Below are 21,936 nucleotides of genomic sequence, written 5' to 3'. Positions count from 1 at the left end.
AAAGACACTTTTAAAGCATGTAAATTTACAGCTTAATCACCTAAAACATGTCTTCTTTTCACTCGTCCCTGGGATCTCTCCTGGCATACTGACGACAGGCCCAATTCCACCTCTTAACAGCAATGCCGAGAGCTCCATTCTCAGTGACCAAAGTCAGAGGGCTTTGGGGATCTTGGGAGGGAATTTTGCCTAAGGAAAGAAAAAAAAGAGCTAAATACATGTGACAAGATATGACCCCTGACTTTATGATTGTCCTGGGACAGTTCCTCTTCAGCACCCTAATTTTCATGTAAGATGACATCCAAGACATTTTTTTTTGCTACCTCATGCCCATGCATCCTTCCACCTTGCCATAGGTTTTCTCTGGCCTAAATCTCCAGGTCTGTGACTAACCTGGCAGTTTGGAGAACAGAGGTTGAGGACCAGAGGGATGCCGATGGCAAAGACCGAGAGAAGGCTGTGAAGGAGGAGGGAGCAGGGATTTCAGGAGTTGTTGGCAGTGACAATTCTACCACTTCACATGACTAAAATAAGTACTGATGAGCTGCCACTGTGGTAGGGCAGAGCACTACTTCTATAGGAGTCACCTGTTTGGCCAAAGAAGAGTGGGGTTAAAACACCCCAAACCTTACATATAGAATAATCAGGATTCTCAGATTCAAAAAAACAACCATATATCATCACACCCCGCTAGCTACAAGAAATTAAATCAAGTTAGAAATGTAATTGAAATACTGCTGCTGTATCTGAAGAGGAATTTTTGCCAGTGTGAGCAACTATTTGTGTTTCCCTGGAAAGGAGGGCAGGTCAAGCATCGCGGCGCAGCCTCTTTGCTGGCTTTAACTGCTGTCGGGGAGGTGTGTTACGGCCTCGAGTTGTGCATTTGCAGAGAAAAATATCACACCGTCCAGATGCTCAAGTCTGCTCTTTCTCTGCACAAAACCCCAAACAAGGCTGGCTGAAATACCAGCGAAAGAAAAGCTCGGCTGGTTTTGTGCCCACGCTCGGTGGAAGTTCGCAGAGAAGCCACAACCGCTTCAGTCGGGATCAGACCCACCATTACTGATCAAAGTCCTAAGTCTAATTAACCACTCCCCCTCCCCCCCCAAATTAACTGACAAAGATCATTCCTCTTTGCTGCTGCCTAACTGGTTGTATGTAGGCTGGGCATGCAGTACCTAAGTCAGATGCTGCTTTGTTCTAATTAGGGCAGCAAATTTTGTTTTCTGTTTGGTACTTGCTGCTACATATTGCATGTAATGTATGGCACTGTTAAGGGAAAAAAATTGGAGTCAAAGTGCCTGGAAAGTTAGGTCTGCTCTGTAGCATTGTGAGATTGTTGACATCTGCCGAGGTTGGAGAGCTCAGTAAGCAGGAAATGGGGTGTCACTCTGAGTGGTAGTTTACCATTATCCTGGCATCCTAATGAAGTGTCTGCAGTGCACAGAGCTTCTGGATGGCATCTTAACGCACGGCTAAGCAAAAGCACTTCTCTCCTTGTCACTGTCATCCATCTGCCTGCACCCTACTGTAGCCAATGGGATGGAACCATGCTACAATGTGCTATAAGCCATTTAGAGTTGCACATTGCATAATCAGTCCCATCAAATATGTTAAAAATGACTATTATTGGTTATTTCCCTCAAACTCCGGCACCTGGAGTTTGATACATTAAAGTTTAACTTTTGTGAGTGCTGGTTTTTCCCATTAAATCCACACAGATTTTTGTTAAATGGGACCGAGCTGCAAGCTCCTTGTCTTAGGTCTTGCTAAGGGATGGCAAAAGTTGTATGAATATTCATTGCAAACAACTCCACTTCTCTATATCACATAGGATGAATTCATCAATTGCCCATATAGAGATTGTTCCACACAATTCTCATTTTCTTTTGTAACATCTATTTCTGAAGCATGAATAAAAAAATAATATAAAATCAATCGGGATCACAAATTGGTTATTTTCCTTATAGCAAGCATTAGTTAGTTTGAGAATTTCTTATAGATTTTTTTTCTTAAACCCAAGAAAATATTTCACAATCTATCTGCACAAAACCGATTGCCAGAGTGTACTTGCAAGTGATTAAAATTGGGGCTTTTATGTTGCCCACAGTAATATCAAAATATCCTGACATTAAAAGAGATGTGAACAACTTATGTATGTATTTATAGGTTAAAAACCTGTCTATGGTAGCCAGCATGACTTCCAGAATATGAAGCCTTACCAAATGAAAGCAGAGTTTTAGGCAGTTGATGCCTCTGAAAATAAAACCCAAGCCAGCAGAGCACTCTCTTTTAAAGCAAGTTTTCATTCCCTGATACCACCAAAGCTATCAAGGACTGGGGTTAAGCATTGTGTGACAGGGTAAGCTTCTAAAATGGGCGAGAGCAAGATGAATTGGCTAAGTTGGGTGTTTATTTATACAAACAAGAGGGCAGAACATAATTTAGTTGCATCAGGAATTTTTCACAGACATTAAAACTATAGCAAACATAACAGCAGGGATGCTTGCACAGCAGCACAGTGGGGAAGCTCGCAGAGCGTCTGCCCACACTACGGCTGGCTGTAGCCAGCGCCATAAGTCTCACAATTTCATTAGCACTCAAAAATCCACCTAAACCACTCAGTTCTGATTAAAAAAAAGAAGAAGAAGAAGAAATAAATAAAGCAAAAAAAAAATTAAAAAAAGCCCCAGACAAGACCTGTCTTTCTCTCAGCAGCTGAATCAGTCACAAATTGTTGGAGTAACTCTTGGCAGCCAGATTTTGCTGTAGCAACAGTGTATGACGTTTTAACCACAGCAGAAATCTCATCCAAAGAAAAAAAAAAAACCCAACCCAAACCCAAAACAAGGTGAGAAGAGCCATGTAAGAAAAAAAATCAGAGAAAACCATGCCTAAAAAATAACAACAAAACATAGATTAGGTGGCAGATCAATAGTTTGATATTTTATGCAGAATCATAAATCACTGAGTTGGGGGTTTTTGTGGGGTTTTTGGTTTGGTTTGGTTTTTGGTTTTTTGTTTTTTTTTCAGCAATTCAGCTGTGAGGCTTGAGAGCATAAAAAAGAAACCATGGCTCGTGATAAAATTAGGAATTGATGTGAGCCATAAATGCCATTTAACATTAAACATGCACAAGCCACTGAAATGCCTGGTAAAGGGAAATGGGTGCTATAGTAAAAGTAGACAAAGTAAGTCAGACATGAATAATGCAGCAGGTCTGAGGAGGGTCACGGGTCAGACTCCAGTACCTTACAAAATAATGAATGCATGTCAGGTTAGAGACATCCATCCCTCCCTAGCAAACGTGAGTTATTGGAGATAAACCCTTGGACTTCCTGTTCTGAAACAAAGTGGCTTGTTGTAAACATCTCTGTCCATTTAAAATTAATGATTAAAAGAAAGATTCGCTGGGATTTGCCTTAAGTATTCTTTATGGACACGAGCTCTAAAGGTTACTCTCTTCGTTCATTTTTACCCAGCCACTGTCAATGTTACAGGCACATCATCCTTTCTTCTCTGCTCAAATGTTTAGCCAAAGCTCATTTACAAAAGAGCTTATAGAATATTATAGTGGGTTTTATTTTTCTTCAATGCATCCTTCATTTAGATATAAATAAAAGGGCACCTCCCCAGTTTTGCTCTGTTAGAAGGGAGCCCAGCCAGAAAGACAGGAACGCAAATTCTAAATACATGTTGTAGGAAAATATAACATGGGGAAAACCATCTATGATTCACTTCAGAGTGTCTTGATCTGCCCAAAAAATGCAAAGGGGATTAGTTGTCCTCTCTTTCTTTATTTCACGTATGTGACTGTGATGACTCTTTTCCTGCAGAAACCTTCACATGGAAAAGAGACCCTAACCTGCCCAAATGGGAGTCTTTTCCCTAGATTTTCCCCAATTTTCACAATGAAAAGAGTTAAATGGAAAAGAGGGGGGGGAAATTATTTCACTTTGTCAAAATTGTTCTATTTAATTTTTCTAGACTTATCTGGACAATGTAACAGCTGCTCAGAGTGTTTTCCTTCCTTGCTCCATAATACAGAGCAAGGAGGGGGACACCTTCTCCATAGCTATTTATATAAGAATTATTTTACCTTCTCCATAGCTATCTATATAAGAATTTAAGAATTATTTCAGCTTCTCCATAGCTATTAATAGAAGAATTTAAGAATTATTTTTCTTTCTCTATAGCTATTTCTGCAAGAATTTAAGAATTATTTTATCTTCTCCATAACTATTTATGGAAGAATTTAAGAATTATTTCAGCTTCTCCATAGCTATTAATAGAAGAATTTAAGAATTATTTTTCCTTCTCCATAGCTATTTCTTCAAGAATTTAAGAATTATTTTACCTTCTTCATTGTTATTTGTGGAAGAATTTAAGAATTATGTAAGAATTACTTAAGAATTAATTGAGAATTACATAAGAATTTCCTCCCTTTGAGCACAATAAAGAGAAAAATATCTCAAAAAAAAAAAAAAAAATCTTTCTACTTTTAGGAATCCGAAAGGGGAAAATTTCTAGGAAAGTGGAACCTAAGGCTTTACAGGAATAAAGCAAATACATAGCTATTGCAAATGAAACATAAGATCTTGCATCTGATCTGTTAAATATTCCATCAACAAGGTCAAGAGTAAAGACAAGCCCAGCCACAAAAGCTGAAGCAAGAGTAAGCTTCAATAAAAAATATGAACAGTTTATCCTCTTCAGCTTCTCAAGTGGAAAAAACAAATTCTTTTGTACTAGAGAAAAATCAAGCACGTATAGAGCATTTAGAAAAAAATAATAACAAAATAAAATAAAACCACCAATATCAACCATTTTAATGAAAGGGTACCCAATATTTCCATGGAACTATAAAAGGGAGCGAGACTAAGTGTTATGGCAAAAAGCCTGGGCTCAGCAGCTTTGTGTGGGAAATGGTGAAATGTGACTGTGATTTATAATGAGAAAAGGTATCTACAACATACAATTTTCTACCTAGCTGCAAATAATAATTCATAGTGATGTCCCTTCCAGATAAAATACCTTTGCAATGTAGGACTCATGTGGTAAAATGATCATGATAAATGTCAGACCAGTGCAGGTAACGGCTTTACAAACCATTAAGATTAGCTGGCTCTTTTTTTTTTTTGATGATAACAGTAACCATGCTGTGACTCTATGTGGTAATAATATCTCAGTACTGATAAATGCCAGAGCCAGGCAGAGGTGTTTATCATTCCCAGTTCAGAAATGCTGACTAAAGTTGCCACATGTTGCCTGTCTTTTTTTTTTTTCTTCCCCCCCCCCCCTTCTTTTACAATAGACCAACAATTAACAAACTGATTCACAAAATAACTGTATGCAAATTTTGATGGGTTTCATGCTTTAGTGTCTACCTAATACCCTCTTCTCCTGTGTATCAATGCTGATAACTTCAGCAGAGTAAGCCCTAAGCCAAAGCTTTCTACTCTTGCCATTCCCTCAATACATAATTGCCTGTAAAAAAAATACTACATTTCAGTTTATTTCTCCTACAAATACACCACCTTCAATGGCTTTCATGCTTTAGTGTCTACCTAAAAAACCCTTCTTCTTGTGTATCAACACTGATGACTTTGGTACAGTAAGCTCTAAACCAAAGCTTTCTACAAGCTTTCTACTCTTGCCATTCACTCAATACATAATTTCCTGTTAAAAAATACTGCATTTTAGTTTATATTTCTTTTACAAATGCACCGGTTTCAATGGGTTTTGTGCTTTAGTGTCTACCTAAAAACCTTTTCTCCTGTGTACCAACACCGATGACTTTGGTACAGTAAGCCCTAAACCAAAGCTTTCTACTCTTGCCATTCACACAATATATATTTTCCAGTAAATTAATGCTGCATTTTAGCTTATTTCTTTTACAAATACACCAGTTTCAACAGGTTTCATCCTTAAGATTCTACTTAAAAACCTCTTCTCCGGTGTATCAACACTGATGACTTTGGTAAGCCCTAAACCAAAGCTTTCTACTCTTGCCATTCACTCAATAAATAATTCTCTATAAACAAATACTACATTTTTTAAGTTTCTTTCTTTTACAAATACACCTCATAGGGAAGCACAACCTCTGTAAATGGCACTGTTTCTGTAAGGAAGGTGGTTTACAACCTGTTATCTCTGTTAATCAATACAGAGAGCAGAGATACTTCCTTCAAGAGGGCAAGATAAAGTTTTGCTGCATGATATCTCCTTGCAAATATTCTGTAACAGACAAGCAGGGAGGCTTTGCTTGCATTGACTTTTGCTCTGCCTCGGTCTTTCAGTTCTACTCAATCCATTCAATTAAAAAAAAATAATTCAAAATAAATTAGTTGAGAAGTTTTATTCGAGAAGCTACAGATCATCCATGGCGCAAAAAGAAACATCATCCATAGGGCAAAAAGAAATAGATCATCTATGGGAAAAAATAAACAGTGTTAATGGCTTGTGGCAAAAAAAACATCAAGGGATGACTGGGCCGCAAGACTGGGGGAGTTTGTGCTGTTCAGAAGTGAAAGTTCTGTATCAGTCAAACCAGAACAAGGGTAAAGTACACAGAAAGTGTATCCATTTGATGTGTAACTTCATCACCACCTTTGTTAATAGCATAGGATAAATCCATATGAAAGTTTGAGGGGTTTTAACTGGAAAATACCACCTATGCATTGACTACTTTGAGTTCTTTAACATGATCAAATAATAAATAATACACATGTATATCTGTGTGGATGAAGTGTTCATCTCTGTGTCCAGTTTGGGGCTCCCCAGTTCAAGAGAGACAGAGAACTGCTGGAGAGAATCCAATGGAGAGCCATGAGGATGCTTAGGGGACTTGAGCATCTCCCCTATGAAGAGAGACTGAGAGCCCTGGGGCTGTTTAGTCTGGAGAAGAGAAGACTGAGAGGGGATCTGATCAATGTCTCTCAATAGCTGAGGGGTGGGTGTCAAGTGGAGGGGGCCAGGCTCTTTTGAGTGGTTCACAGTGATAAGACAAGGAACAGTGGGTTCAAACTAGAACAGAGAAGATTTCATCTCAACATGAGGAGAAACTTCTTCACAGTAAGGGTGACAGAGCCCTGGAACAGGCTGCCCAGAGGGGTTGTGGAGTCTCCTTCTTTGGAGACTTTCCAAACCCACCTGGATGCATTCCTGTGCAGACTACCCTAAGTGCTGCTGCTCTGGCAGGGGGGTTGGACCTGATGATCTCTTGAGGTCCCTTCCAACCTCTGATATACTGTGAGACTGTGGTCTCATTAGGAATATATGCTGAGGAAGGAATATTATCCTAGTAGTTTGAGCTTTTAAATTCAGTTGCATGAATTTTACACTTGAAAATTCTTTTTTTTTTTTTCTTTTTTTTTTGGTGAAACCTGAGCAACAAGGCACAAATCACCACAAACGCTTATGCAGCACCTACTGCAACTGGGATTCAATCCTGCTTGAGATCTCGGGGTGCCAGGGTAATATGAATATTAAAAAGGAACGTATACAAAGAATGCTAAGTGATAATTAAATCATAGATGATAAGATCAGAAAAGTATTCTCAGGTTATCTAGGGCATGTAGCATGCAAGATGTTTTCCCTACGTCAGACCTACTGGCACCTTATCTAATGTGTTCCTAAATGAAAGCACAGTTGTACACAACTTTGCTTTAGTTACTACATTTTACCCAAATCAGTGAAATATATCAGGCAAACCTTGCCCGTGAAACTCTGAATCATGCCAAAAGAGGAAGGTAGATCCTAAGAAAAAGGAAAGCAGTGTCCTTATCACCTCAGAGAAGAGATTAAAGTGCTTAGTATGACATTCTTTATAAGTAATCCTAAATTGGAAATTTATTTATTTATTTATTTATTTATTTATCCTACAGAAATCACCGTTGTGAGGTATTACAGGCATTAGAAAATAGCTGCAGTGGAATAGTTCCCTGCTCATGAGAAATCAAGAGTTAAAAGAACAGAAAATCCTTTTATATTTTCAAACAATGTTAAGGACAGATTCATAAATTGAAATGGTTCAACTATGATGAGAAAAAAAAGGACAACAAGGACTAGTTCTTCACAATGAGGGTGGTGGAATGCTAGAACAGGTTGCCCAACTAGGTGGTTGAGGCTCCTTCCCTGGAGATATTCAAGGTGAGGATCAACCACGCCCTGGGCAGCCTGGTCTAGTTGGGGATGTCCCTGCTGACTGCAGGGAGGTTGGACTGGATGACCTTTGGGGGTCCCTTCTGGCCCAGACCATTCTATGATTTTATGATTTTATGATTCTATGATGATCTAGGAAGTGCAACCATCATAGAATATGTAGTTGGATAAATGTAATTTTATAAATGTAATTCTAAAGTGGAATTCCACTTTGAATCACAGAATCATAGAGTTGTTTTGGTTGGAAAAAAACTCTAGGATCAAGTCCAACTACTGACCTAACACCACCATGGCCATTGAACCATGTCCCCAAGTGCCATGTCCACACATTTCTTGAACACCGCCGGGGATGGTGACTTCCAAAGCCTGACCAGGGTCCTTTACTACTTAGAGCTGTTTTATCTTAGGATGATACTCTCATAAGTGAAAAGCATAAGAATATAATTCGGTGAACCAGAAAATGCTTCCTTAAGATTAACAGTGAATTTTTAATCCTTATAAATCACTCTTGCTCTCTATGAAGGTGACAGAAGGTATGATATATCCTATTTTTAACCATTATTAACGACAGCTTTTCTTGTAAGGTACCAGATACATTACTAGGAAAAGTAACTTATTAGTATTTCACTCATGTGGATATTTTCTCCTTCTTTATCCCTCCTTCAGAAATCCAGGACAACACCACTCGCATCAAATCCATAAGAAGCCTGGTAAAAAAACTCCCTAGACCCAACTACGACACAATGAAAATGCTTTTTGAGCACCTAAAGAAGTAAGTAGAGCTGTGTTGCTAACAGATTGGTAATTTTAAAACAAATTGGTGTCCAAATCCTCTTGGATATCTCATCCAAAATACCAAAGATAATTATGCTCTTTGGCAAAAGGAAGGATGATTTATGGTATCTATGTATAGCCTAGACCTGCTCAAGAAATCAGTTTGTCTGAGCAAAAGCACAAATTTGTCCTCTGCTAGAAAAGAGCAGCTCTGTTTTCTTCCATGTAAGCAGGCACATGAGGGTTGTTATGCTACAGGTATATTTAACTAGGTAAATACAACACACTCTAGTATTGAATTTGCCCAGTTTGGTTTGACTTTCTCTAACAGGAGGCCTTTCCATCACCATATTTTCACCACTGAGATGCCTGCCATTCCAAACTCCTTTATTGAGTCATATAATAATCTCACCCAAGTAAATATTTTTATGAGCACTTGTGCTTTATGAGGAAGCTTGTGACCACGCACACTGCATCTAAGAAACTTTGAGGGGAGATCTGGAAGTGCAACATTGCTCTCCTAATGTCACTGAGATATCACAAAGGCAGCAAAATTACATTGTGGGGCTCCACCTTATCATTCTCCTGTGGTTTCCAGACTCTCCATTTGCAGCCCATAAAGTCAGCCTAGGATCTCATGTTCATTTTGTGCTTTTTTCTTGTGTTTCATGGTGTTAACAGACTAGATGCTCACTTGGAAACCAACCGACAGCTCTTTGATTTGCAGAATGGCTGAGCAGAAGTGGCAGATCTCAAGATAGGAGGACATCATGAAGGGCAGGATCCTGTTCCTTCCTCCCTTCATGGCTGTCCTGCCTCTCAGTGCCATTTTGCACAGTTACTTCCCAATCAAACTACCCTTAAAACTGAAGAAATTAAGTAGGATCTAGAGCCTCAAGGAGGCCCCATGCACAGAGTATTTCTTCCCATGAGTGATACAAGGACTCCAAAAAAAAGAGACTACTCTGAGTTTCTGAGGAATGATACCTTTATACTGATCATTCCTGCTGCATTCTCCTGCCATATACATATAAAATATGTAGATCCTTTATCTTGCTTTTTTATCTTCCAGCTGAAACTGGAAAATAAAGTCCATAAACTTGTGGGAATGTTCCCATTTCATTAAGCACAGAGGGATTTTCAACAGTCCACAAAATGACTTGAGTTTGGCCTTGCAGAAAAACAGTTTGCTATGTACTCATCTGATGTGTGTGCACATCCTCTCCTTCTCTAGAGAAAGGTGATAATTTATTACTGTCAATGCAAGAATAATAAGGGAAATAACTTCCTGGGAAGAACCTGAGTGCAAGAAGTGCTGTCAGCACAGATATGCCACGCACAAAACTGACTGCACCATATGTGGCATTGGTCCTAACCTGAAGAAAGCTTTGTTCCCATGTCTTGGAGTAGAGGTATCAGGTATAGACAATGAGTCTTTGATCTTACAGCTAAATCACTTGATTGAGACTCAGGAGACATGGGTTCAGCTCTTGGCTTTCACCAAATGTTCTAGGTGACCTTGGGTAAATCACTTAATCTCTCTGTGCCTTGTTTCCTTGTTTACAAAATGATGATAATAGTTCCTTTGTCTGCCTTGGCTTTTTAGAGCATAATCTGTTTGCGACAGCAATTGTTTGCTGCTGTGGATGTGTGGAATAACTGGTAAAGCTGGTCCAAGGATGGTGGTTCTTGGAGAAAAGAAAATAAGTGGGTAAATAAATAAATAAATAAATCACCCCATGCTCAAAGAGGGACAATAAAATATCAATACTTCATAATGGAGATGTACACAATGCTGGGATTGACTACAACCCTTAGACATAAGCACTACCTAAATAAACACAGGCTCTAATCCAAGTGTCCTTGCAGAAGGCACAGAGAAGCTAGGGATGGGGACAATACAGTGGCACAGAAGTATGGAAGGTAGAAGGATGTGGTGTGTGAATCATTAGAAGGCCAACGAGGCTGGTGAAGAGCCTGGAGCACATCACAGTATCCCACTATCACAGCATATCAGAGGTTGGAAGGGACCTCAAGAGATCATCAGGTCCAACCCCCCTGCCAGAGCAGCAGCACTTAGGGTAGTCTGCACGGGAATGCATCCAGGTGGAGTTGGAAAGTTTCCAGAGAAGGAGACTCCACAATCCCCCTGGGCAGCCTGTTCCAGGGCTCTGTCACCCTCACTGGAAAGAAGTTTGTCTTCATGTTGAGGTGAAGTCTTCTATGTTCTAGTTTGAACCCATTGTTCCTTGTCTTATCACTGTGAACCACCCAAAAGAGCCTGGAGGCTCTTATAAGGAGTGTCCAAAGAAGCTGTGGTTGTTGAGGCTGGAGAAGAGGAGGTTGAGGGGAGGCCTTATCGCTCCCTCTGACTACCTGAAAGGAGGTTGGAGAGAGGAGTGGGCAACCTCTTCTCCTTGACAACAAGCAAATAGTTACAAGATGAGCTAGGGCAGGTTCAGGCTGGATGTTAAGAAATACTCCTTCACTGGAAGGGTTCTCAAACCTTGGGATGGTCTGCCCAGGGCAGCGATGGAGTCGCCATCCCTGGAGGTGTCTAAGCAGCCTGTCGACCTGGCCCTTTGGCACGTGGTTTAGTATTGACCCTTCAGTGGTTGGTTGAAGGTGAGACTGGATGACCTCAGAGATCTCTTCCAACCACATCTATTCTCTGATTCTGTGATTTGAGAGGCTGAGTATTCTGGGAGCCATCCTCTAGGTCCCTCTGAAGCAGGTCAGCCTTCCAGTACCGGAAGGGGGCCAACAACAAGGATGGAGAGAGGATGTTTACGACGGCCTGGTAATAGGATGAGGGGCAAGGGCTTCAAACTAGAGAAGAGCAGATTTAGATTGGATGTTAAGAGCAATTTCTTCACCATGAAGGTAGTGGAACACTGGAACAGGTTGCTCAGGGAGGTGGTTAAGGCCCCATCCCTGGAGATATTCAAGATGAGGCTTGACAGGGCTCTGGCAACCTGATCTAGTTGAGGATGCCCCTGCTGACTGCAGAGAGGGTTGGACTGGATGACCTTTGAAGGTCCCTTCCAACCCAGACCATTCTATGATTCTCTGCCACAAAAACATATCCTCAAGGAAGAACAGGGCTGCTCCCTAAGCTTTGCTTGGTTGACATGGAAGCAGTGGTAGAATAGGTACTGAAAATACCAAAAAACAACCAACCAACCAAACAAACAAGAAATCCCAAGAGATAAAAACTACCTTATTCTCTTGTATCTGTCAATGAAAATGCCAGGGGTCAGTCAGAATGGCCTCACAGCCCTGTAAATGAGAATAAAGCAAGCTGCAGAAGGCAGAAAAGGACATGGGGTTCCTATTCTGCAAATCCAAGCTTTGTGCATTTGTTCTGATTAACCTAAGAGACAAGATTAGTGTGCAGAGGTTAAAAACCAGAGAATTGTAGCACTTTGAGGGACACTCTTCAGAAGAGGGCTGCCAATGTGCATCATGTGCCAACCTCATCACCAACTTGCACCTTGTGCCAGCCTCTTCAGTCACAGGGTTTACCCACTGGAAATGGCAGTAAATTCATAGAATCATAGGATGTTTGGGGCTGGAGAGGATCTTTAAAGGTTATCAGGTCTTACCTTCCTGCAGCCAGCAGGGCCATCTTTAGCTAGATCAGGTCTCTCAGAGCCATATCCAACTTGACCTTGAATGTTTCCAGGCATGGGGTTTCTACCACCTCTCTGGGCACCCTGTGTCTGTGTTCCAAATACAAAAGCTTCTGATTAGTTGGAAAAACTATTAAACTATTTTGGTTTGAGGCATATTAGTGCAGGTTCTGAATTTACTGGTAGCTGTGGATGTTCTTGCCCGACACTGAACTGAACTGAACTTCAAGAGTTCTCTGACAGAGAGAAGCTAAAGGATCTCACTTATGTTGTTTCTGAGGCATTACACTCTTTCTCTTATCCTTTTGTTTCCTCTCTATCAGACAAATAGGAGAATAGGGCTATGGAGAACAGGCAGAACTGGGCTATGGGACTGTGTAAGCCTGTGACTTCTGTACAGCACAGGAGAGCAAGTGTCTCAATGACACAAAAGAGCTCAGCTGGAGAAGCCAACCTTTGTGCAGAAGGCTACACTTATCCTAAATCACTGACAGCAGCGAGGCTGCACTGTGGTTTCACTCTGTGGCAACCCAGTCTGCAGGAGCAGGTCCAGATCAAGCAGGAATAACAATTGAGATGCACTTCAGAAGGGTCCTCCTTCAGAAACCCAGACAAAGCAGCTGATGAGAGAGTCTGCACAAAAGGCCTGGCAGCAGGGATTAACACCAGTGCCACATATCTTTCTTAAACCAAGCCCTGTGATGTTGCAAGAAGCCACAGTTCAACATGTGAAACCCACAGGAGGGGGATTAAAAGCAAAGCTTGGACTTGCAATACCTGGTTTTGGTTTTGTTTTTAAGTTGGGTTGGTTTGGGGTTTGGTTTGGGGTTTTTTTTGCATTTGATTGGAAAAAACCCAACCCACCAATGTCTCCTGTTCATTTTTGCATGAAATTTATTCTACTTATAAGCAGAAGAGACAAAATATGGGGCTGAACAGACATACCACATAGCTCTTGTCAGTCTATTACCATAAGAAATTGTTTTATAAGGACTCACTGAGAATTATTGAGCACAATTACTATTAGGTTATTCATTCTTCTTCCTGAAGATGAGTAAATCAAACAAATCTATTTTACAAGATATCAGCCAGCCTGAGGAGAGACTTTCACAAATAAAGGGTCACAGAAAACAACCTTCTGTGCTAGAACACGTTTAAGAAATATTTTCATGCTTTGTATAGCCCTTGTACTGCTGGCCCATACATTTGTGAGGACAGCACCCCATTTTCCTAGGACTTCACTCTTTCTTATCTACTCCTAAACAGAGGAAGCTAATCACAGGTACCAGACAAAACTGACAAACACAAGGCATCAAATCATGCAGAAACAAATGTGAGCTGAACACAACCAATCCCTATCTGATAAGTCATCCTTTGTATCCAGCCATTTGCTCACAGAAATACAATTCAAGTGAGGCAAAAGGAGCATTTCACTTTGTTAAGTATTTTCTGAGCAGTACCTAACCTGCTTTCACAGCAGCAGTAGCATCGAGGTAGCTATCACACACCCACTGGGAAACCAAGGCATGAGAATTTGAAATCACTTAAAGACCCAGAATAAAGCAGCAACCTAAAAAACAACCTGAAGGGTTTTCTGTTTGCACAGAAGCTTCTCTGGTGACCACCAAATACTCTTTCCTCCCTAATGCAAAATGCAGTAGGGGAGAGGAACACCCTTGGCTGGGTCCGTGCTGGCGAGGGCAGACGCAGCTCTGCTCCAGAAGCTGTGTGCCTGCATTATACAGCACTGTGCCTGAGCTAATAAGCTGAGCTTATTAATGTTAAATTAATGAATCTCAGCCTGCTCTGCTTATTAGGTTGAGCTCCGTGCCACTGCAAGGCAGCTCTGCGACTCCCAGACCCGAGCTGTCTCACATCTGACCAGGCTGGAGCACAGGGCAGCCAAGCTTTACACATCCATGTAGACATCCCTGCAAGGGGATAGATCACAGGCAAACCCCCCTCTGCCTGCTGCTTGCTTTGCTGCACAAAGGCAGGATAATGCACGTCGTTTACAAAAGTACAAAATGGATGTGGAAATAATTAAACAGGAAGACAGGGACCAGGCTGACGCTACCATCCCTCTCCCTTACGTGGAAAGCACTGAACCCAGATGCCCAACTGTGGAAGATATTCTTCCAGCAGTAGCATCTGCCTCCTTGGCAGGCACTTCAGGCAAGTTGTCTGGGGAGCTCTGCAGTTGCCTCTTGGTTTATCACGTGGATCTGTTACTGTGGCCTCTCTGGCTGCCTTGTCCGAGCAGAAGCCAATTCCTTCTGATTCACCTTTAAATCCAAGAAACTCCATTTATTTTGCTCCATTTTCCCCCCTCATACTGCACATAGCACAGCAAGGCATTTTCAGATGCTGCCCAGGCTTTCTGCCCTTTCAGAGAGAGAATGATGATTTTTCTTTCTGATTGCTTTCCCCCTTGCCCATTCTTGCTAAGAACTGTTTGCATCAGTTGCACTGGCAATGAGCTCCTCATCAAGGGCAGAACTGTTTTTATCTTGGATAAATCCACTACTATTAAGATGTTTTCTAACAAAGGTCAGAGGCACTCATGCTTTGCTTGTTTTGAAAAATAACTTTCCCCCATGTTCATAGGTCAATGAACAGAGAAAAGCATCCAACCTTGACAAGCAAAACATGTCCCCCTCCAAACCTTGTAACATGTGGCAGCTGCATGCTGAAAAATATAGGGGTTTGTAAGGCTTATTTCTACCTATTCAAGATTTTTAAAAGGGGGGGGGGGGGGAAGAAAAAAAATAAAAGGAAGCCATACATAGAGAGAAGCCCACAGTAGCCTGCACACCAGGACACAATGACAATGTGATGACAAGTCCAGCAGCAGTACCCAGAATTCTGGGGGGAAATCAGAAAAGAAAGTTATAGTATGGCATGTAGTAATTTGAAGCAGGGGATGTCTGCAGACTGTTGGTTGGAGTTTTTTTTCCTTTTAAACTTGGTAAAGGAAAGATGCAGCAAATGTGATTTTCACTTAGAAAACTATGTGTTATATCAGCAGTTTTGGGCAGGCTTAAATATTAAATCTAAGCTTTGGAGAACCTTTTTTTTTCCCCACACAGTAGAAGAACAGATTACATTAAGAACTTTTTATTAAGAGCAGCAGAAGAAAAAATGTTAAAGTTATTTAAAATTAAAAACGATCCCCAAAATGTAAGGATTATCCAACAGATCTCTGTTTGGGAATCCTCAGAGTATCTGTGAGAGATCTACAACACAAAGTATGGGATGGGCTTTTAAATTTCACTTCAGGGAAACTGGCCAGATTCAAGAAGGTGCAGAAGCATGGAAGCCTTTACCTGAAGGCACAAGAAAGACTAATTGTTCAATTTCCTGAATCAAGACCTTTCCTTATAGTCAGGCAACTCATGAGTAGATCTTTCTCTTCAGCCACAGGACAGTAGCAGGGAGGAAAGTTGAGCCTTATTCCTACAAGTCTGGAGAGCAGCTGCTGGAATTGTGAGGAAAAATGCACAGTTGCACCAGAAGACCGAATAGGTGACTGGACAGGGACATAAAAGACTCAAGCATCTCTGATGAGCATTTAAAGATTTCCATGAAATGAATTAATCACTTTCTAGCCTGAGAAGGGAAAATAAGGATCAAGACATGCTCTTGCACTTGTGCTTTTCTCTGCTGCAGCTATAGAGGAGTTTTACAAGGGAACTGGAGCAATGCCAATGCTTGTTCCATTTACCACAGCTTCCTGGGTGTCCCATTTATCATAGCTTCCTGGGGCTCATTTTGTGGGAAGGAGGAGAGTCAAACCCATTTTCTCTCTGCTAAGTGCACATCAGTCTGCTAAACTCTCCCCTTCTAAATTAGCAGACACAAGAAAATGTGCACCAGGCAGAAGTATGCACAGGACAGGAGTAATCATAGATTTTTGGATTAAAGGCAAAACAACTCAGAAATCCAGTCTTCTAGAAGCACTCTAAAGCACTTTCATTGTATTCAGCTCAAGGCAGAGGGGACATGCAACCAAGGTTTTTGCAGCCATGTCCAGTTTTTCCTAGAACAAAACCACAGAATGACTTTGGTTGGGAGAGACCTTTAAATTCAAGTCCAATTAGCCCAGTGCTACTGGCTCACCTATAAACCATTGCCCTTGGCACTACATCAACGCAGCTTTTAAATCCTTCCAGGGATGGAGACTCCACGACTTTCCTGGGCAGCCTGTTCCAGGGCTTGACAACTCTTCCAGGGAAGAGATTGTTCCTAATGTCCATCCTAAACCTTCCTAGGCATAGCTTGAGGATGTTTCCTCTTGGCCTGTTGCTTGTTCCTAGAGAGAAGAAATCCACCCCGATCTCGCTCCAACCTCCTCTCAGGGAGTTGCAGAGAGCAAGAAGGTTTCCCCTCAGCCTCCTTTTCTCTAGGAATAAAAGAGTTTGCAAAGTTCATCTCTTTCCCAGAGGAATACCTCACAGTTTAATGTTTTTAATGAGAATGATGAGTAATTAAAGCTACATTTTCACCTGTGTTTCCATTTGCTACCTATTTCCACAACCACATTTACAAACCTTCATTTTCATAACAGCCAGGCAAATAATTACTCTCATTCTATTCTACCAAGCTTCAAAATGTACTGAACTGGTGTATCAGCAAATAACAGAATGAGAACAATAATTACTATAGTTTTAATTTAAATATTTATGATACAGTTGACTCTGGCTGTTTCAACACCATTGTGCTGGGTGCTGTGTACACAACTACAGATAGCTAAAGCCCCTGTTTCAAAGAGCTCCTATTGTTCATCCCACATTACTCAGTATCAAACCATCTCTAGAAAGCTTTTCAAACGTTAATTAAACCTCCTAACTTCCATTTCAGGTCAGATTAAGGCAGTGGAACATCTTCCTGCTGAGGACAGGCTGAGGGAGCTGGAGTTCTTTAGCTTGGAGATGAGGAGCCTGAGGGGTGCCCTCACAGTATCACAGAAACATTCAGGTTGGAAAGACCCTCAAGATCACCAAGTCCAACCCAGAACCCTACTCTGCAAGGTTCACCTTAATCCATGTCCCCAAGCACCACATCCAAACTACCTTTAAAAACATCCAGGGTTGGGAACTCAACTACCTCCCTGGGCAGCACATTCCAATGCCTGACCACTCTTGTTAGGAAAAAAATTTTCCTAATGTCCAGTCTAAACCTACCGAGTCACAGCATGAGGCCATTCCGTCTTTGCCCTCATTCCTGTTGGTAAAGATGTGCAGGACAGTGTCAGGAGCAGTGATCTAGGCTCTCCTCAGGGATGTCCAATGATAGGACAAGGACAATGGGGGCAGGCCGGAACAGGGGAGGTTCCACAGGAACAGAAGGAAAAACTTTTTCCCTGTGAGAGTTACAGAGCCATGGAGCAGGCTGCCCAGAGAGGTTGTGGAGTCTCCTTCTCTGGACACGTTCCAAACCCACCTGGATGCATTGCTGTGTGACCTGCCCTGGGTGATCTGCTCTGGCAAGGGGCTTGGACTGGATGATCCTTGGCGGTCCCTTCCAACCCCTAACATTCTGTGATTTTATGTGATTCTGTGATCATCCTAGCTATGTAGATGGAGAAAGTGAGAAATGATGAGGATAAGGCACTTGCCCACGATGACACAGTGAACACTTCTCACTTCCACTCTCTGCTGACTTCCCAGTCCCCCACTCTGAGCTCCCACGCCTTTGAAGCCTTGCCCATGTGGATATAGGCACTGTGGGAGTAGGGGTGCATCTGGCCAGCACATCTCGGCAAGGCGGCATACTGCTAAGTACTCTGCCTAATCAAGACCATGTGAGAGCCATGCTTCTGGTTTGCACTCACATAAGCTCAAGTCAAATCACGGGCAGAGTTAATTTATGTGATTTTGTAACCTCTTAATATTGCTTGGGGTTAGCGTTCTTTTCAACTCAAATGTTTTTTGTTGATGAAAATTAAGAATGCTTAATTCATTACAAAATGGCTTTCCCCCTGCTCCCCCCTTCTGGTTTTTTTTGTGTGTGTGTGTGTTTTTTTGTTTGTTTGTTTGTTTGTTTGTTTTTTCTACTTTGGGAGATTGGGCCCTAGCACATTAATGTCCAAGATCAGGTCATCAAAGTGTAAATTGCAATGCTTTTCATTTTTCTGACTAAAGATAGGGGATTTGTCTCAGGACAAAATAAAAACCAAAAAGCTGTAAAATAAATAAGAGCCTTGAAGTTTCTTAAGATATTCATTGGAACTTAAAAAAAGCAAAAAAAAAAATTGTAATGCCTAAATGTCAGTGTTCTGTGCAAAATAATTAATATAACACAATAGGATCTATTCTACTATCGATTGAAAGGGAATTTATGCAGGTAATTCATTAAGGCTGGTGGGAGTTTGGCATGTAAATCCCCCAGCACTTTGATGAAGAAAGAGACCCTGATGACTTTCTATTATTTTTGATTTTTTTTTTTTTTAGTTGATAAGCTATGAAATACAAGCTTTTTCAGAGGCAAATATACAAAAGAAAAAAGAAAGCAAATACCTAAACATCAAGGCCCAGCTTTCTGAGACTTCTGGAATGACAATAGATCATTTCTCACACACTTGCAGAAGATGTAACAACCATTCCCATCACCATGTTAACAGAATCAATACATTATCTTTTGCTTTCAAGGAATGGTATTTCACATTCCAACATTTGCAGGTTATCACCTTCATACATCTCTCCTTTTTTGTGGTCAAGTGCATGACTGGTAGCTCTGGCAGAGCATTGGCCATCTCCTTATCAAGATCTACAAATTCTTGTAAATAACAACCAATCTAAAAGGAATGGAGAGGAAATCTGTGGACTGGAATGCACCCTCCTTGTAATGTGAACAAAAAGTTGGCAATGAAATAGAAACCTAAATCACAGCAGAATGACCTACTTTAAGGCATTTGCCAAAGAGACAGTGTTTTTAGACAGCTCTTCTGAAGTAGCATCTTTATGTCTATGCCATCTGCAGATTTATTATTGTGCTGTAGAAAAAAAACAGAGAGAGAGAAAGAGGAAAAGGGGGGGAAGGAAAGGGAAAAAAATGAAAGAAAAAAGAAAGAAAAAAAAGGAAAGAAAAAAGAAAGGAGAAAAGGAAATAAAAAAAGAAAGGAGAAAAGTAAAGAAAAAGGAAAGAAAAAAGGAAAGAAAAAAGAAAGGAGAAAAGGAAAGAAAAAAAAGAAAAGAAAAAAGGAAAGAAAAAAAGAAAGGAAAAAAAGGAAAGGGAAAAAAGGAAAAGGAAAAAAAAAAAGAAAGGAAAAAGGAAAGAAAAAAAAAAAATAAGGAAAAAAGAAGGAGAGAAAAACCTATACCATGCCTGAACAAAACCCAGCTTCATCTATAGGAAAGATTCCAGTACTGTGGGCACCACACCCACACCTACTGATGTGGTCCAAGTTTGTTTTTCCTTTTTTTTTTTTTTTCTTTGAGAGGCACCTAATTAAGAAACCCTGACTCATTTACATGGCCACGTTTGATCTAAATTACACTCCAAACCACACCAAATGAGGAGCATCTGTGAATGTGAAGTGTTTGTTCCCAGTGACTGGTAGAACAGGGCCGGTTCTGGACCGCACATGTTCAAGTGACGAAAAATATTTCAGATGTAACATACTTCTGAGACCCACTTTTCCACTAATAATTCATAATGAGTTAAACCAGTATCTCTGCTAGAACAATTGTTTCAGGCTGTCAGAAAAAAAAAAAATCAAATCAAATCAAATCTCTCTTTACTTTTAAAAAGGAAGACGTGGCAGGGTGGGGGAAAAAAAACGGTGGTAGACAACCACCCAGTTTGGTTGCTGTCCCTGATAAGGTCATCAGCTGCAGTTTCAATCTGTGCAGTGCCCATTTTATGAGAGATGCATTGCTCCTAAAGCCTGGACTAAAGGAAAGTATCTGTGAGTGCTTAGCTGATGTTCACAGCTAGGCCTTCTGCCTCATATTGGTCTTTCTTCCATCACCAGCTCTCTGAGTGAGGAGCAGGGTCTCAGCCCAGTGATGTGGTACCCTATACTCTGGATAACAGGAAAAATTCAAGACCATCAGATCTGAGAGCAGTGCTTCCCTTTGCAGGCTGCATTGCTGATGCCATCTAACTATGCCTGCTCGCATCCTAGACCACCACTCTGTACCAAACCATGTCCTGAGGCAATGAGGGAACTTCCATCCCACTTTTCCAAAGAGAAGAGCAAGCAGGCAGGGTTGCAGAAGCCACTCATTGCTGTTTTGCTGCCTGAACTTACAAACTCCAAAAGAAAAGAACAGTGTCTTTATCTCACTCAAGATAAAGGAGCTGCCCAAGCATCAAGGAATACAAATCCCAATGCCACACTGGATCTGCAATTCCCAGTCCACTAGTGCAATTTGGCCCATGGTGCTTGGCAGCCACGTTCCATTCTTCCCATCCTTTATACTTTATGAATAGTCCAAGTTACATAATGCCAGTGACAATTTGTTTATGGCAAGCAGTAGAGTCCCTGTTTTATGAATGCATTCAAACTTTGAGCCACATTTTGACATCTGAGGATCATCTTGCGCTCTCATATATTGTATACAAGGAAGGTTTGTGTTCCATTGAGGGGAGGGAGGGGAAGGAACTTTATAAATAACATGACTCCTTTTGTCTGAGGAGATTTTAATACACTTGTCTGATCTACTGTTTTTGCAGTAGCTAGAATATAATTTGAATATATTAATATTTTCAGCAACTGTGCTGAGGGAGCCCAGTTAATAACTTATGCATGGATGTATAGATACACTTCAGACAGAGGTAATGTTTTTAGCCCTTCTGTTGGTAATACTTAGAAACACACAATGAAAGAGGCTGTTCTTTCCTCCCCTTTGTTGTGGGCATGCATTGTGATGGTATGGAGCCAGTGTTCTCTCTGTTGTCTAGGCAGGCTGGATTCAATAAGCAGTTCTATATGCATATTATGACAATGTGGTCAAGGAAACCAGATTTTTTTTTAGCTCTACCTTCATGTGCCTGTGCAGTCGAAAAATCTGGTATTTATTTCTCTCGTCCTCGTTCAATATGTTAACAAAATCATAATTTGATACAGGTTATGTTCACTTTATAATTAAAATTATGGAGCTAGATGAAAATACAGCAAGATGTTGCTGAACGGAAAATATTTATCTTCTGGTACATTACGCATTATGGTGCAATGTAAAATCAGAAATCTGTGGAGAGGCTAACTCCAGCCAAGTGGAAGGCAACTTGCCTTCTCCCCTGGTCCACAAGATGCCACTGGTTACCGCCTCTAAGCCAGGGGTTTCCATGCCCTTCTCTTTCTGCCGCGTCCTCTCCAGAGTTTTCCTAGAGTATTCTGAAAGAGGATCCCTTGCCGTGGAGA

The 21,936-nt window shown here is 41.0% G+C and overlaps 1 protein-coding gene across 1 annotated transcript in view; it reads left to right on the top strand.

Annotated features, from left to right (window-relative positions):
* ARHGAP15 (Rho GTPase activating protein 15) overlaps positions 1–21,936 on the top strand; it is a 362,484-nt gene that overhangs the window by 324,640 nt on the left and 15,908 nt on the right. The window contains exon 12 of the mRNA XM_054381341.1: positions 8,830–8,935. Coding sequence (XP_054237316.1) covers positions 8,830–8,935 — 106 coding nt within the window. The remainder of the gene's footprint in view (positions 1–8,829; positions 8,936–21,936) is intronic.

This window comes from Indicator indicator, chromosome 5 (genome assembly GCF_027791375.1).
Source record: "Indicator indicator isolate 239-I01 chromosome 5, UM_Iind_1.1, whole genome shotgun sequence".
NCBI classification, from domain to species: domain Eukaryota; kingdom Metazoa; phylum Chordata; class Aves; order Piciformes; family Indicatoridae; genus Indicator; species Indicator indicator.
This window is presented reverse-complemented; position numbering and strand designations above follow the sequence as displayed.